Source organism: Peromyscus leucopus, chromosome 22 (genome assembly GCF_004664715.2).
Source record: "Peromyscus leucopus breed LL Stock chromosome 22, UCI_PerLeu_2.1, whole genome shotgun sequence".
NCBI classification, from domain to species: domain Eukaryota; kingdom Metazoa; phylum Chordata; class Mammalia; order Rodentia; family Cricetidae; genus Peromyscus; species Peromyscus leucopus.
This window is the reverse complement of record NC_051081.1, coordinates 41,171,033-41,189,780: the sequence shown is the minus strand read 5'-3', so window position 1 is coordinate 41,189,780 and position 18,748 is coordinate 41,171,033. Positions and strand designations below refer to the sequence as shown.

The 18,748-nt window shown below is 36.5% G+C and overlaps 1 protein-coding gene and 1 pseudogene across 11 annotated transcripts in view; one reads left to right on the top strand and one right to left on the bottom strand.

Moving 5' to 3' along the window:
- Pum2 (pumilio RNA binding family member 2) overlaps positions 1–18,748 on the bottom strand; it is an 82,582-nt gene that overhangs the window by 42,930 nt on the left and 20,904 nt on the right. For all 11 annotated transcript variants that reach the window (XM_028867594.2, XM_028867593.2, XM_028867596.2 and 8 more), the window contains 5 exons: positions 13,884–13,992; positions 8,960–9,147; positions 8,065–8,231; positions 4,934–5,204; positions 4,617–4,710 (listed from right to left, as the gene is read on the bottom strand). In XM_028867594.2, coding sequence (XP_028723427.1) covers positions 4,617–4,710; positions 4,934–5,204; positions 8,065–8,231; positions 8,960–9,147; positions 13,884–13,992 — 829 coding nt within the window. The remainder of the gene's footprint in view (positions 1–4,616; positions 4,711–4,933; positions 5,205–8,064; positions 8,232–8,959; positions 9,148–13,883; positions 13,993–18,748) is intronic.
- On the top strand, positions 9,246–9,412 carry LOC114692044 (annotated as a pseudogene).

Sequence of the window (18,748 nt, the reverse complement as noted above, 5' to 3'; positions counted from 1 at the left end):
TTTCTAAAATACACTTTACAGCTTTATCACAAAATTATTTATGCTACTTACAACTTGCCAAAAGAGGAACCTATCAATTTTGTAATCAACCTGATCAGTAAAACACTGAAATAAGCAAAAGCAGACAGTTTAACTCTGGCCAAATGTGCCATATTTCGTAAATCTTACTTTTTAATTAAAATTTTCAATCCAAGAAAAAAGGAGACTCAATTATTCCCAGGCTATTTTCAAATACGCATTTTTATTCATTGCTAGGATTATAATTGGTATCTGGCATGGCGGCACATGTCTATTTCAGCATTGGGAAGTGGAGGCAAGTGGGATTGAGTGTCAAGATATCTCAGTGGGTAAAGGTACCTGCTGCCAAGCCTGCAAATCCAAGTTTAGCCCCTCACTCCTCCATGCAACACAGTACACAAGAAGTGATTTGTTAAGATTCTATAACTCTCCCTAAACACACAAGCACATGCCTATTTGTAAGTGTTCTTATCTGACAGACTTGTATTTCCTAAACCAAATACTGTACTTTTTGGTTTTTTTGTTTTGTTTTGTTTTTTTGAGACAGGGTTTCTCTGTGTAGCTTTTCTCCTTTCCTGGAACTCACTTGGTAGACCAGGCTGGCCTCGAACTCACAGAGATCCGCCTGGCTCTGCCTCCCGAGTGCTGGGGTTAAAGGCATGCGCCACCACCGCCCGGCAAAATACTGTACTTTTAATCACCATAAATAAAGATTTTAATATAGTTGAGAAAGTTGGGCAGCAGTGGCGCATGCCTTTAATCTCAGTGCTCGCGAGGCAGAGGCAGGTGGATCTCTGTGAATTCGAGGCCAGCCTGGTCTACAGATCAAGAAATAGTACAAAACTACACAGAGAAACCCTGTCTCAAAAACCAAAAACAAGGCTGGAGAGATGGCTCAGAGGTTAAGAGCACTAGCTGCTCTTCCAGAGGTCCTGAGTTCAATTCCCAACAACCACATGGTGGCTCACAAACATCTGTAATGAGATCCAGTGCCCTCTTCTGGCCTGCATGCATATATTCAGACAGAACATTGTATACATAATAAATAAATAAGTCTTAAAAAAAAAAAAAGAAAAACCAAAAGCAAAGAAAAACAAACAAAAATATAGTCTGCATTTTACACTTTAGCTTTACTAATTTCCTACTTTCATTTTTCTGAGACAAACATAAAAAAAATAAAACTTCAAGTGTGGTGATATTTTATTTGTGCTTTAATGAAGTTTGCCTGGAAATCAGAGGAAATAGGAAGCCATTTTAAGTAAGCATACATACAAGTCAGGCAGTGGTAGCCCACATCCTTAATTCGATCACTTAGCTAGCAGAAAGGGTCTCTGTGTGTTCAAGGCCATACTAGAAAACAGAGCCAAACATGGTGACACACGCCTTGAGTTCTAGTACCAACCATAGAGACCTGGAGGTCTGTACAGACAGGCAGTGACAAGGAAGTGAGGTAGCTGGGCTAAGATAGCCAATGAGAGGGCAGAACAGAAAGGCAATAAAGGCGCGGCTAAGACAGGAAAAGTAGCTTGCATTTAGAAGCTGCAGAGCTGGTGAAGTAAGGCTGGCCGGTGGCTATTCCTATTTCCCTGGTCTCTAAGTCTTTCACTCCTATATTTGGCTCCGTGTTTTTTATTTAGTAAGACCATTCAGAAATTCGTCTACAAACATCTGTTCTCTATGTATAGTGTCTATTTGTTTTTTGTTAAAGTTGCATATAATACTTATTTCTAACCTACTTTTATGTGGGCCAAGTCTGGCCTGCTACTTATTTTTGTAAAACAAAACCAAACAGCTGTTCTATAATTTCTAGATGTTTGGAAAAAAAATAAAAATAAAAAAAAAGAACATGCAAAACAAGAAATGCTAACTTAGGAACCCATGAGTTATATTAAAAACCATTATCCTTATTATGTATAACTTATGACAACTTTCATGCTACTTCAGTGGAGTAACTAGCTGAGACCATATGGACTGAAAAGCTTAAAGTATTTGCTGTATTTCCCCTTCTATAGAAAAAGTTTGATGAAGCCCCTTTGATGAAGCTGTATGGTGGTGGCTCATGCCTTTAATCTCAGCACTCAGGAGACAAAGGCAGGCAAATCTCTGAGTTCAAAGCCAGCCTGGTCTATAGAGCAAACTCCAGGTCAGCCAGGACTGTTACACAGAGAAACTCTGTTTCAAAAGAAAACAAAACATGTGAAATCAAGTTTGATATCTTTTATTTCCTTAGAAAAACTTTCAAATTATTCAGGTTTCCAAGTTTGCATCAAGTTGTCAAAATGGTTTCAGATCATTTAAATTCAATAAACATCAACTACTGAATGAACTCTGACACACAAAAAGCATTTCTTAAAATTATTTCATTAAAGTAAGTATTGTAGTAACAAAAACTTGACAACTGCAAAACACAAGAGACTGATTTCACTTATATATGAATGACCCTTAGAATTGAGGATCAAGGACTGTATAGATTAGCTTAGCAGTTAAATGTTTGCTGATCTTGTACAGGATACACCAGCTCCAGGGAATCTTATACCCTTTCATGTGCTCCAAGGGCATTTACAAGCACATGCTCACACTAACTGACCCACATACACCTAAAGAAAGACAAATATTGAAATTTTTTTAAAAGAAAAGAAACTGTGGGAATCAAACCTAGGACAAGCACTTTACCAAATGAGCTGAGCTGCACCCCATGACCACTAGATTTGAACAAAAGAATGACAGTTTGCATTCATTAATAAGGGTAATTTATGCCATGTTAATTTTTCCTACGCATATTTCTAAAATCCAATCTCATATTCTGGAAGCAGATTAGAGGATTCTGAAGTTCATATCAAAAAGAACCCTCCAACTGGACCTGCCTGGACTGAATCTACCAGGTTGATTGCAGTCCTCGGGTGAAGATTTGCCCTGGAGGAGGTGGGAATGGGGGTAGGCTGGGGGTAAGGGGAGGGTGTGGGAGGGGGGAGAATAGAGGAACCCGTGGCTGATATGTAGAACTGAATGGTATTGTAAAAAAAAAAAAAAAAAAAAAGAACCCTCCAAAAACTTTAAAAAGGCCAAAGATTTTTACCATAAAGTCCCAATATGACACCTGTTAGGTTTCATGAGCAGACAGAAACCAGTAAGAGAAGGATTGAATTAATAAGCACATGAGCAAAACACATGAATAAAGGAGGCCCAGAGAAAGAAACAAGGCCAGAATGATGGATACTGCAATTAGAAAAAAACGATAAATGCATCTATCTTGTAAAAACCCAAAGTAAAAAATTCCTAGGAAGCCTTAGCAGCACTAACACAGGACAATACAAATTTGAGGGAAGAGAAACAAGTCAGTCCTTACAGAGCACTTGTGGGCTGGAAATCCAGCTCAGTGTGAGATACCTAGGGATCACATGAAAAGACTCTAAATTCAATTCCCAGCACCAAACAAACAAGCAAAACAAAAACCACCTGAGACTTTCCCAACTAAATAATAAATCAAATTTATTCAAAATCAGATGGACAAGTTAGACAAATCTAGAGTGATAAAATTATACAAAACTATATATGCACTATATCAATGTCATATTGCTCGTTTTAATGTACTATAATTATTTTTTCCCTGTTTTGAAACAGGGTTTCTCTGTGCAGCCCTGACTATCCTGGAACTCACTCTGTAGACCAGGTTGACCTTGAACTCACAAAGATCCCCTGCCTCTACCTGGGAATAAAGGCATGCCACACTACCACCCAGCTAATATACTACAATTATTTAAGGAGGAGGATTAGAAGAAACTAAATAGAAGGGTATGAGGGAATTCACTATACTGGTTGAAACTTCACAAATCTATAATTACCCTTAAAAAAAAAATCCCACAAATATATTGCACTTAAAACTCTCACTCCATATAAGGAAAAAGGGTCAGACTCAAAGCTGAGAAAGGAAAAAGCAAACAGCTATTAGCAAGATTTATCTATATTAATAAACAGTGAAGATGTGTACTTGATAGGAAAAACAAGAAACAAAGACAAAGCTAATCCTAATATAGATAAAACATGCACCCAAGATTGAATTTTATCAATAATAAATATACAATTGAGTTAATTCACCTTAGTTAGAACTAGATGTCAAAAAAGTTAACTATTTTAAAGGAAATTCCTTAGGATTCTTGTTTTTGAATAATTCTAAAAATAAATATTCTGATAGGATAGTAGATATAAATAACAACATTTTGTTTCTGAACATTTGATTCGACTACCCACTGAGAAAAATCTTAGGAACTAAGATTTTATTAAGCTTAGATTTTCAAATTTTAACATGTGTGGGTGTGTTCTCAAGCCATAGCACATGCTGAAGTCAGAGGACAATCTGTAGGAGCTAGTGCTCTTCCTTCTCCTGGGGATTAAGATTAAATTAGGGTCAGGTATTGTGATAAATGCCTTCACCCAACAATTTTGCAGGTCTCAATTACAGATATTTAACCAATGATGAAAAAATAAAAATAAAATAAAAAATAATTCCCTCCATTACTCAATCCTTAGTATGCAATCTATTACTACCAACAAATGTCACCAAATCAAGAAATGAAAAAGGGTAATTCTCAAAGACTTACCTATGTGTGGCTGCTGAGCTGCTGCTAATGCATACTGCTGCTGCTGAGCTGCAGTTAACTGCTGAACTGTTAGTGCATTAGTCCTCTGAAAGAGCTATCAGGGAAAACATTTAATACAAAGATTAATACCAAAATTAATACCAAAACACTGCAACTCTTATTAGAAAGTTGTGAATATTTTAAACTTATTTGAAGAACTTTCTTAAAACGATATTTTAATAAACACTGTCAAAACCCCTATCATTCATGTTAATGATTCACAGCACTTCAGGTTATACCTATATGTTAAAGAGATTCCTATAAAAAGCATACTTCACCTGCTGCTGGGAACTGTAGTCAAAAAGGCCTACAGTAGCTCCTGAAGAGTCCATGGGTACCTGATTACCAGGATAGTCAAACTGTAAGGAATCCAGACCAACTTGGTCCATGGCATCCAGATTCTGAGTTTCAGGATTTGAAAATTCTTCAACAAGTGGTTTATTAGCTGTAGGATTAGGAAGAGGACCCAATCCTTCTGGGGGATTACTACTGGGGCCAAGGCGCTCAACTACTTCAGTTGGAGAGGCTTGACGACTTCCAGGAGTACGACTAAATGAAGAAAATAGAAAAGCACTATGGGTAAAAGTAGCAAATCAAAGGGTAAGATGGTACAGTATGAAAAAACAAATGGTCCCCAAAATATTAAGAAAGGTTTTCTGATCCATCAACCATTCCATTTCTCACGTTTTTCCTATTTAATAACTACTTAAGAGTTGACATAGTTTCAGTATTTTTAATATTATTACTTGCTCAACTTGAATAGCGTATCATATAACTCAATCATACAAATAAGATAAATACACAGGTAAGAAAAGTTGTCCATTATTACAACTTAGGACTATGCTATCTGAAACTTTTGTCTAAGATCATAGGCAAAAATTAAGTAAGAAAAATAGACAAATAACAAATATGGCAAGACTGAAAATAAAAATCTATCCAACAAAAAACTGACCAGACATTATGGTTATGGTTTTCATGACTGAAAGAAGCCTCAACTAAAACAAAAGGCTAAATGAATCCTCTAAGGTTTTCTGAGCAAATCCTTTGATCTTTTGGACCTGCTTCCTTAATTAGAATGAATGTACGACTGGGTAGTTCTAATTAAAAGAATGAGCAAGAAAGCAAGCAGCAGCCAATCCACCAGCCAGCCTCCTTGAGAGCCCTGTATAATAGCTACCCAAAGACCATCCTTACTTACTATATCAAGTTACTTCTGTTTAAACAATAAAAGAAATGTAAATGTAGAAGTTTTCCAGAACTTAAAGCATACAGTACACACAAAACAATTCTATATAAACAAAATAAACAACTCAACTTCTCTCCATCCTACTACAGCTTCTCCTTTAACTTCCCCAAGAGATCCATTAATACTGGGTTAAAATTTTAGCACCGGTTTCCCTTTGTATCAACATCCTTCATGTTTCTAACATTCTTTTACATTATGTTTAATCCTAAATTATAACCTATCTCTTTCTCTTGTACCTATTTTATACAGGAGCCTTACTCCAAGTATACTGCTTTAAGGATCTGTGCATTCACAGTACATTCAAACCACAAGCACTTAAGTTCAGTAGTAATGAGTGTTTTACTTGCCTTAATGACAGCTGTTCCATCAATCCTAACAAGCCCCTAACTTGAGGTGTTCCACACTGGCCTAAATTTGCTAGCATATACAGAGTAGTTTATAAAGTAATTCTCAGTTAAAGAACAGTTCCCTGGGCATTTTCACCCTTAGCCATACCTAACTTGCATGGGAACAACAGTTTAACAGTTTGTTGGGTTTTTTTTTTTTTTTTCACTTGAAACATAAAAGTCAGCCAATTAGAAAAGGTGGAGGGGTTGGGGATTTAAGTCAGTGGTAGAGTGCTTGCTTAGCAAGCACAAGGCCCTGGGTTCGATCCTCAGCTAAAAAAGAAAGAGAGAGAGAGAGAGAGAGAGAGAGAGAGAGAGAGAGAGAGAGAGAGAGAAAGAAAGAAAAAGAAAAGGTGGAAAGGCCCTAAGCATTCATTTTAGTTATATTTCAGTAATGTATATACTCATGATATATGCATTACTATAAATTTTGTGGAAAAGTTGAAAGAGACCATAAAGCCAGCTATTCTTCTGAAGCATTTTTACATGTCAAGTAGTAATACTTAATTAGTAATTTCAAACTTAATGGAACAAAATATACCAATAAAGTAGTTCATATTAATATTTTTGGTGTTTTGTCTGTTTTTCAAGACAGGGTTTCTTTGTGTAGCCCTGGCTGTTCTGGAACTCACTATGTAGACCAGGCTGGCCTTGAACTCAGAGATCCGCCTGCCTCTGTCTCCTGAGTGCTGGGATTAAAGGTGTGTGCCATCACTCCCTGGCTCATATTAATGTTTAACATTTCACACAAAACGACTCAATACGGCAAAAGAGAACAAAAAGAAAATACTGTGCTATGAGTGATGCTATTTTCTTGCTATAGTTAATGGTTTTAAATGCCTGTCCTTCACTAAAACTTAAGTAATAGCAGAAAAGCAAAATCAGTAAAAGGTTCTAAATAAAGAACATTAAATGCATTTATTAAAAGAGGTTTACCAGTTTTGGATGCTTTCTTGCATGAAGAACAGAAGAAAATGGCACTTTAACAGACTATTGCTCTGCTTTGTTACATGAAGGCAGTTAAGTGTGGGAATATAAAATTCACAAAGTAACTATGCTGTTATCTAAAGTTCTGTGGTCTGTGAGATAAAGCTCAACCACTACTAGAAGCTGCAGGGGTCAGCCTGCAGCATCAACTTTCTAGCATACAGGTAAATGTGCAGTGCTTAATCTAAAAACCAACAGCTAAACGAAAATAGGTATTGAACTGCTATAAACAATAAAAAATTTCAAGAATTCAAAGCTTAAAAGCCAAGTATTTCCTATTAGAAGAAACAAGTATGTATTAGCCCAATTCATATACTCTGAAAAACCACTGATTCCTAAACTAATTTTGCCTCATATATCCAACATGAAAAAAAAAATCAAATGGCCAGGGATAGAGAAGTAGTTAATACAAGAGAAAAATCCTACTGGAAGGTATACAAGAACAATTTGAAAGAAGGGGGGTAAAAATCACATTAAACTCTAATTCTCTAATTAGCAAAGAAAAAAGTTTTAATTTAAAGTTCAATATTATTGTTCATAATAGACAAAAAGTAATCATAATTTTTAACACTACTCTTCCAACGTAACACCCTGTTTTTGATATTATTTTGAAGATTTTCAATGATTTATGATCATTAATTTTATGAAAAAATATTCATACAGATTAACACAAGGTACAAAGGAAATAAAGGAACCCTAAATTGGAAAACCATCTAAATCAATCACATCAACTAACTGCAATAACTCCTAAGAGGTATGTTTTTCTTGTTGAAAAAGTTAGAAATCTTACTTAAAATCTTTGCAATCGGCATCCATTCCATTTGGCAAACCTCTGCCATTTATTTGAGAGTCCTCCTCATCTTGTTTAAGATCTCTGTTTTGGTCCTCCTCAAATGGAGAAGCCTTGCCTTTTTGATCTCCTTTCTCAGGTCCATCTGTTTCAGCATCTCTAGTACCCTGAGGAAAAAGAATCTGTTTGATTCTCAATACTTAATAGAACACACACAAAAAAGAGCACCAAGAGGTGGTGTATGCATGTAATGATAAAAACAATCATTTATTTTTTTTAAGTGAATTAATTTAGCAAAGGCCAAAAGACTGAGTACAACCTGACATTTATAACAGAAGGGCTAAGTCAACCTTAACTATAGCGGTACAGGAAAAGCAGTAACACCACAAATTAGATTCAATATTTAATTCATACATGATTTGATTTAGTTACTATCAAGAACAAGCAATTTTACCTTTGCAAAGTTTAAAAATATGATTTACCATTCTTAACATAGTTAAAATATAAATACTTGCAATTATTCTGAAACTTCATGTATTTCGTGAACTAAGTGAAGAAAACAAAGAAAGAATAGCTTTAAAGTTTCTTTCAGTTCTATGGACAGAAAGATAAGCTAATTAAGCTGGAAGCAGCGGCCCATATCTGTAATGCCAGGACATGAGAGACTGAGGCATGACAACCACCATGAGTTCAAGGTCAGCCTAGTCTACACAGTGAGTTCTAGGCTAGCCAAAGTGATTCAGTAAGATCTTATATCAAGAGGAAGAAATAAAAGAGCAAAATACCACAAAGCAAACAAAGTCACTGAAAATATTAAATTTTACCAATGACCCTTTGCAACAAACACTTGCAAGTAAAGATATAAGGATGAAACCAAAAAGAAAATAATACTTACAAAAGTTCCCTTCCTAAATCGAGAATCCAATTTATCAGCAGGAGAGGAACTTAATACATATTCTACCATGCTCACACCAAGGCCTCCACTTTCTGAGCGCGGAGAAAGAATTGCATTTACTTCACTGTTTCCATGAAAACTCTGTCCAGATCTTCTCTGTACCATAATAGGCTGGGACATTGAATGATCTGTTTGAAAGAAAAACACAATATAATTTTACTTTTAAATTAAGACATCAATTTAAGAAAAATCAGTATTTCCTCTAGTTATAAACAAACAGCTTTTCATCGCTTCTCGGCCTTTTGGCTAAGATCAAGTGTAAACAGCTTTTCATTCTGAATAACTGGAACATGTTTTTTCAAATAATACATTTTATTATTTGTGTATGTATGTGCATATATGTGTGCACATGCATGTGTGAGTAAGTCAGAAGACAATTATTGGACGACAGTTCCCTCCTTCCACCTTGACACGGGTACCAAAGATCGAACTTATGTAGTCAAGCTTCTGGAAAGTGTCTTTACCAGCTAAACCAGTATGTTTGTTAAAATACAGATGAGACATCAGAAGACAACTTTGTGGAGTTGTTTCTCCCACCATTACATGAGTTTTATTTAGTGATAAAAGCTTATACAAAGAAGAGTCAAACCAAAAAAAAAATTATCATTAAGGCAGAAAAATGACTCTGATGGCTGAGTTGTTTTTAAGTATTAAGCCATTGGGAATAAATCCTAGAAGAACAGAAAAAAGAGATCACAGTTCTCATGCTCAGTTATACATCACACAGACCCATAACCCAGTTATTAACATAATAAATACCAATCTGATTAGAAAACCAAATCCCAGAATTTTATGTTCACGGCGAAAAACCCAAGTATCAGATAAATACTTTCCAATTTCTTTTATTTTAGAAAATTATACCTCCAACATGCCTGTTGAAAACAAAAGGCAATTTTTAACATCTGAGTGCTAGCATAATTTAAATACAATCAACACATTAGAGCAGCATTCAAATAAGACTCTTCTACTTCCCACTTGTATCCATAAGAGATTTGTCATTGTAGCTTTTCCTTTCATCAATTCCCCTCACAGTTTAAATACTAGTATACTGTGAATCATGATGGCATTATGGTGCAATGGGGAAGGAACCCAAGAACAAGACAACCTGACTTAGTTAGAATTACTACTGCTGTGACGAAAAATCACAACGAAAGGCAATTTGGGGAGGAAAGGGTTCATTTCACTCACAGTTCCATGTAAAAATATATCATCAAAAGCAGTGAGGGCAGGAACCTGGGGACAGGAGCTGATGCAGAGGCCATGGAGGAGTGCTGCTTACTGATTTATTTGCTCTCGAGGCTTGCTCAGACTGCTTTCTTATAGAACTCAGGACCACCAGCCCAGGGATGGCACCACCCACTATGGGCTGGACCCTCCCCCATCAATCACTAATTAAGGAAATGCTCTACAGCTGGATCTTGTGGAGACATTTTCTCAACTGAAGTTCCCTCTTGGTGTCGAGTTGACATAAAACTAGCCAGCATACAATCCTTACCCTCAAAAAGAATGAGTATAGAGTCTGGAGATGTAGCTTAACTGGTAGTGATTGCCTAGCATGCGTAAGACTGAGTTTGGTCGTTAACACTGTGTAAGATGGACATAGTGGTGCACACCTGTGACCCTAGCACTTGGAAGTAGAAACAGGACTATCCGAATTTCAAGGTTAATCTCTACTATACGGTGAGTTCCAGGCCAACCCAGGGTTACATTTAATAAAGAACGATCATAAGAGGATAAAGTCCCTAAAATAATCCAGAATATTACAGGAATATAAAACATGGGCAATTGATTCTTCCCAGCCTTAAGGGATAGCCTTAAGGTGAATCCAAAAGGAAATATTTAAATGTATATGAAGAATAGACTAACAAAGTGGGACAATGAAGGAGGAAAGTCCTTTAGTTACAGAAATCAGCATGTTCCAAACATGCTAAGAATGTAACTATCAGTTGGGGATACTACTTTAGCCTCAAGGAAGTAATACCTACGATTAAGCCTCTCACAGCAGTGGAAAAAACTTAACTATTACTATGTGTATGTCCATGTGCCATGGAACATACATAGAAGTCAGAGGACAATTGGGACTGTTCTCTCCTTCCACTCTGACATGACTTCTGGGGACATAACTCATGTCCCCAGGCTTGTGCAGTGCGTGCTTTGGTCAATCTCACTGGCCCAAGAATTTTCTTTCTTTTTTGGATACAAGATCTCAGTATGCAGTCTTTTGATGGGTATAGACCTCAGTATGTGGACTAGGCTTGCGGGATGACTCATCCCTAACAGGCTTTGAGAGCCAGGCAGCCCAAACAAGTACAAAAGATACTTTGAGAGCCAGCCTGGGTCTGCCTGATGGTCTTAGCAACAACAGCTGAAACATGATCAGGAGATGACCTGGACCAATGAGAGACAGCATGTCACACCAGCAGATGCATATTCATCAGACCTCCCCCCAGGGTAGGGTGGAGGGTATATAAAGCTTGCCTCTTCCTAAATAAACTGAGCTTGTTGTTTGACATTCTCCCGGAGTCTGTGTGGTTTGACTCTGCGCCTACTTGGCTCCCACCCCCAAAGGGAACAACAGCAAGGGCCCTGCTACATAGGCTGGCCTTGAATATCTGTCATTCAATATATACTTGTTAAGTAAACAAAATTCTATTTATTTCAAATTTCCTCATGATTTCTAGTAAAACTAACTCATTAAAATTTTACCTACACAGCTAAAGTTAGGAGGAAGAAAGACTCATGAACTGACCTCCATTATAAAACTTGTATTTTCAAGACGGGCAGTGGTGGCGCACGCCTTTAATTCCAGCACCTGGGAGGCAGAGCCAGGCGGATCTCCATGAGTTCAAGGCCAGCCTGGTCTACAGATACAGAGCGAGATCCAGGAAAGGCGCAAAGCTACACAGAGAAACCCTGTCTCGAAAAACCAAAAAAAGAAAAAAGAAAAAAAAGCTTTAAACTATAAGTTTTAAATCTCTTAACATAGCTTATTAATCTGGATGACAAAAACACTTATTTTTTAAAAAAATTTAATTAAAAAGAAAAAAGGATCTTGGGCTGGAGCAAAGTCCCCAGGTTCAGTTAATAGAATCCACAGGCAGCTCACAAACACTCATAATTCTAGTTTCAGGGAGCCTAATGCCTTCTTCTGAAGTCCTGGGGAAAAGGCACACACATGGTACACATACACACCTGTAGACAAAAATGCTCAAAAACACATCAAAACAAATAAATATTTTAGGGGAAAAAAACACACCTGTTAATTCATTCTCAAAAAAATGTTAAGGTTGGAAAAGCAAGATGGGTCAGTAGGTGAAGACACCTGCACTAAGCCTCGTATCTGACTTTAATCCCCAGGGTCCATGATCAAAGAACTGATTCCTGGAAGGTATTCTCTGCGCGCGCGCGCACACACACACACACACACACACACACACACACACACACAGCCTATTCTTACTCAACCACCAAAAGAAATGTAATCTGTAAAATATATGGTTAGGCATTTTGGATTTTTCTTACTTTGTTAATTTTGTGTAGCTATTCTACACTCAGCAATAAAAAGAGGAAGTAACTGTAAACCATATTTACCTATATAACCCTCAAACTTGATTTATCACAAACATTTTAATAAAATAGGTCAAAATATGTTTTAAAATTTACAAATACTATGATTTCTATAGGTTATAATTTTTACATGCCAAGTTCCTTTCCCTTAAAAGTTTCTTAGGTCTAGGCTGGGCAGTGGTGATGCACAACTTTAATCCCAGCACTTGGGAGGCACACGGACCTCTGTGAGTTTGAGGCCAGCCTGGGCTACAGAGTGAGTTCTAGTACAGCCAAGAATACACAGAGAGACCCTATCTTGAAAAAACAAAACAAAAACAAAAACAAATCAGTTTCTTAGGTCTAACTTTCACCTCTGCTGTGGGATAATGCTTTTGTACACTGGTTTAATAAAACACTGGCCAGAAGCAAGACAGCAAGTATAGGTGGGACAAGCAGACAAGGAAAATTCTGGGAAGAGGAAGGCTGAGTTAGATGCCAGCCTACCGCCCAGGAGTAGCATGTAATGGTAAAGCCACAGAAAACGTGGTGACATTATAGATTAACAGAAATGGGCTGAGTTTTAAGTGTAAGAGCTAGTCAGTAGTAAGCCTGAGCTAATGGCTGAGACGTTTTAATTAATATAAGCCTCTATGTGTTTACTTGGGTCTGAGCGGCTGCAGCCTGGGTGGGACACAGGAAAACTTCAGCTATATTCTTCGCTACTTAATGGTAATCTAAAGTATTTCTACCTGTTCTGTTTCTAGAGGTCTGGGTCTGTATTACCAATTTACATGATTTCTGAATGTGGCTAATGTTTTACAACGCTAGACTAAGGTATAGTTAGACAAAATCAGTCACTGTCAATAAAAATCTAAGACAGGAAATTCTAGTAAGTTAGTGTATCATTCAGAAAACAAAAAGAAACAAAAAGCTTATTGAAATCATGTGGTAAATGTATCTATCTATCAATAAAGTGTATTGTCAGGTAAGAGCTAACTACTGTTAAGAAATCTAAAGCCAGACCATGGTGGTACACACCTTTAATCCCAGCACTGCAGAAGCAGAGGGATCTCTTCAGTTCAAGGCCAGCCTGGTCTATGAGAGCCATGGCTATACAGAGAAATCCCCATCTCGGGGAAAAAAAACACAAAAAAGAAAAACAAAACAAAAAAAAATCTGAACTGTAAGCTTCAAAGGTATCACAAATTTTCCCCCTAAATTGTTTAAGAATAGGCAGTGTTTTTTTAAAAAAAAAAACAAAAAAAAAAAACACTGAATTTATTCCTAATTTTCACCCCAAACACTAATAACTTACGAGAAGTTCCCCATGCAGTCTCTCTCCATTCATCATCCGCAAGAAATATGCCTTTTTGTCCATCTTTTGTTGAATCATCAGGTTCCCAAAACTTTTTGGTAGGCAAAAGCTATTTGAAAGGAAAAAAAAATACAAGAAACAAACCTTTTATAATGTCATACAATTTACAAAGAGTAAGTATATAAGGAACTGCAAACATATCACTCATATGTACATGTTAGCCTTCAAGTACTCTGTTTTCCAAGCTGTCTCACTGAAAAGCAACGTAACTCCTCATTTATGCACTGGCTGTGATAATTCTAGGTCTTTAACTTTATTACTAGTTTCAAACATCTGTTATATCCTGATTTTCTTTCTTTTTAAATTTTCATTAGATTTATTCACTTTATGTGACTTTTGCCTGGATGTATGCACGCATACCACATGGGTGCTTAGTGCCCGAGGAGGTCAGAGGAGGGTATCAGATCCCCTTAGACTGGAGTTATTATAGATGGCTGTGTGCCACCATGTGGATGCTAAGAACCGAGCCCAAGTTCTCTGAAAGAGCAACAAGTGCTTTTAACCACTAAGCCATGTCTCCAGCAGCCTCATGATTTTCTTTATATATAACTCTCTTTAAAAGACTTACTAAATTTCCTGTTAAAGATAACAAAAATGCCCAAAGAAATTATTAAAAATTCTCTTTCACTTCTAAATGCTGCCATTGAACAAGCTCTCAAACTTCCAGAACACAAGATTTTTGTTTTTTGTTTTTTTGTGGGTTTTTATTGGTTCTTCAGTTATTCACCAGCAGTACACTTCACAACTCTTACTAGCTCTTAAATAGCACCGATATGTCAAGCCCAAATCAGAAAGCGTGAATAACAGAATACACAGAAAGAAAAACCCTAACAGTATTTTTGAGGTAATAATCTTATGATCTTATGCTCTACCCTACATGGTAACATGTGAAAATTACAGTCAGTAGGACCATTAACTTTCTCTCTCTATCCCTGACACTTGGAAGCAGAATTATGTTTGCTTGAATAGATTTGTTTTTTTAGACATACATTTGGCATTTTAAGTAAGCATTCATAAGACATTATTTTCATCCTATTAAATGCCAAGTTATTCAGCACTCATAATAATCAGACCTGTATATACTTCTAGTACTACATTGATCACACTAGTTACCTGTGTTTGCCTCTTTAAAGGCATGGTGACCTCATCATCAGAGAACTTATAAACACAATGAAATAAAACATAACTCAGTAATACCCAATTTAGGGTCTGAAAGACAATGTAGTGTATATTTTCAGGAAGGGTGAGTTGCAAGGTGAGAAATACAATAAGCATAAATGAAACATGAAACCATGAACAAAAGCAAAACTTAAGAAAATGCAGTGTTATACATATAGAAGATATAAGAAGATCCAAATTTGCCACTGGTAAAGCTTACCAGGTTGATCATGAGGACCCACTTAAAGGCATGTTAAGGAAACTCAAAGTTTTACTAAAGGAACAGGAAATCAAGACAGGTTAGCAAGATCGACAGGTTTTGGAAAGCAGTTCAAGTTGTAAAACTGATAGAATGGGGGGAACTAGAAGCAAGGCAACTAGTTGAAGGAAATCACAACAAAGCCAAGGCAGTAAGAACTGAAAGAGGGTACTGGTAGAAAAGAGCTGAGAAATAAATGGATCTCCGAAGACATTTCAGAAGATCAAAAGGAGTTGATTACAAATGGTGGAAAATGCATAAAAACTTACACAATAAATGACAGTGTTATTAATCAAACTGAGAAGTAGTGTTGAATGGAGAAAAACATGTCCCTAATTTACAGATTTTTTTGTTTTTTCCTGAGACAGGGTTTTTCTGTAGAACAGCACTGGCTGTCCTGGAACTCATTTGTAGACCAGGCTGGCCTTGAACTTACAGACATTCAACTGCTTCTGCCTCCCCAGTGCTAGGATTAAAAGCATGTGCCACTAATGCCTGGCCTACAGATCTTTTATAAAATAAAATTCATAATTTTAAAGAAACCAACTTTTTTTTAAGTCCAGCTTTTACAAGTTAGGATCTTTCTAAATGACATGTCTTGATTTAAATAGCCTCCACTGACCCAAGACTCCAGTAAATATAAAACATCCTATTTTATATACTGAAATAAGATAAATAACCACCAGAGGCACTAACAGAAGCAGCTGAAGCATTCATCTTCTGAGAGAGTAGAAATAACAGTGTTCTACTGAGAAGACTAGTCCATTCTTTGAGATAATATTCTGAGTGCCTTCATAGCCCACTGCTTTACCTGCAAAATGTAGGACTAGGGATGAGCAGTGGTAAAGCAGCACCATAAGGCGCTGGGTTCCATCCTCAGCACTACAAAAAAATGAAATTTCTAGAAAATGTATTGCTTAAGTAGTGGGGAAAAAAACCCTTGTCAAATATTCAATGCCCATTTTGCCCATCACTGCTAAGAAAAACTATATTTATTTTGCAAATCTGTATAAGGTACTGGATACACAAGGAAATAATTTAGCTAAAATTAACACTTCTACTAAAAATCTTCAGTATACTTTAGAAATACATTTTTTTAAGTATTTTTAGTTGAGTGTGTGTATGCTGTATGCAGTGCATATACATCAGTGTGTTTGGAGGCCAGAGCAAGATGTGTCTTTGTCTATGGTTCTCTGCCTTTTTGCCTTGAATCAGTCTGTCACCACACTGAAAGCTCACCTTTTTGGCTAGACTGGCCCAGAGGGAGCTATTGAAATCTTCCCAAGTCTAGAGTTATAGGCAATCACGGCTTTTTACGTGGGTGACAGGGATCTGAACTCAGATTTTCAGGCTTGCAAAGCAAACCCTCTTACCTCCTCAGCCATCTGCCTCGCTCCTTAGAGAATAACTTCTGTGACAATTTAAACAGTAATTGAAGTATTCTTCCTAGCTTGTGACCCAGAGGTTAAAATGGATTAAACACAGGTAAAGGAAACTACTCAAGGACAAAAAGTTCAACAAAAATGGAGATTAAATGAATCAAGACAAAGAGACTCTCTCCAGGAATTCTAAGTGTAAAAAAGGATTCATATTATAGAAAACAAGGCTAAGAAACCTTAAAATCTAAAAAATATTTCACCTATTATCACTCCCTAACTCACAAACTTCTGTGTCTACACCATGGTTGGGACACTCAATGTTTCTTGTCTCCAACCTCAAAACTCAGATATGACTGAGAATTTTTTTCCTCTAGAAAGAATTTATGGCTTGCCCTCTCACTGTGAAGAAATAAGTAAGAACCCTATCCACACTGCCTCATAAACAAGTCAACCAAATTCCTGCTCCAGCATTTGAGGCACACTTATGCATCACACTTTTCTTCTATAAACTGTTGAGCAAAAATCTCAAGTTAGCCAATTAACATTGTCTAAAACTAAGTTCATATAGCTTATCTCTGAACTCAGATACTTTCAAGAAAAGGGATGTTGTGACAACAGATCATAACTGAACTACTCAGGAAAAAAATTAAGGTATAAGATCACTCTACTTATAATACAAGTAAGTTCACACACACACACACACACAAAGATGAAGTTGTAGAGAACAGCAACAATGAAGAAACCACGATGCAATTTCCCAAAGCCCTAAAATGGTGCTTTCCTAGTCTTTAATTTTCTGTAAATAAAAGATAGTAACAATTTTCAGCTTTTCAATTTTTAATTTGTAAAGAAAATATAATAAACCTGTTATTAGATTGAGACTACAATGAAAGACCACCAAGAGACTGTTTAATGCATCACCTAGCACCTAGGAGTAATACTAGGAACCTTTCATAGCCAAAGTATAAGTCATTTAATTAGGTACAAAGAACTGTATCTCATTACCAAGATTTTGTCTCTAGCCATTTCATTTCTTCTTTCTTGTGTTAGTTTAAGTATTTCAAAGAGATGAAACCCTACTTATTAACTAAGAATAGTTGTCTAATGTAGTCTTTCTGCATTAAGGAAACATAGCCAGAAGTTCAAATGCCAAAGGTTTACACATACAGCTTGTAAAGAGCACCACTGGGATTTAAATCCTTTGGTTTCATTGTAGGGCTTTTCTCTTTAACTACTCATAGAAAATAGTTTTTTTCTCAATCTTAGTGTAATTCATAAGTATTTCTAAGAATTTTCAGTATTAAAATTATTACTAGGTAAATCAAAAGTTGAGGATTACTGATATTCTTAACTAAGAATAGTTGAGACAGTGATTTTAGAAATATATTGCAATCCTCTAAACACTATCTGAAATAGCTGATTTTTTTCCACAGGTTTTTATTTTTTGAACAGGGTCTCGGTGTAGTCCTGGTGCCATGTAACCCCACACTGGCCTCGAACTCAAGAAATCCCCCTGCCTCTTACCTCCTGATTGCTGGGATTTAAGGCATGTGCCAATATGTCTGGATAGTAAAGCTCTTTGATTCCATTTATCCAATACAATTCAGAACTGTAAGAGTTTTTTGAGTTAAGTCTTAATTCTGTTCTCAAAGAATTCAGCATTAATTGTATAGCTTAGTGAAACTTTTGCAAAAACAGAGGTTTCTTTAGTCTCTCCAATACCTTTTCTACTCTATCACTCTACATACGATTTTGTTTTTAAGACAGGATCTTATTTTGTAGTTTTAGCTAGCTGGAACTCACTATGTAGAGCGGCAGGCCATGAACTCACAAAGACCCACCCTGCCTCTGCCTCGCGAGTGCTAGTATTAAGGGTGTTCATTACCATGCCAGGCTCTCTCTACTTGAGACTTTAAAACACAAATTTTAAATTTTAAAACACAGTATTTTTCTAAATTACTGTGCCAAAATAGAATTTATTTACCACACTAAGTTATGAAACTACCCCC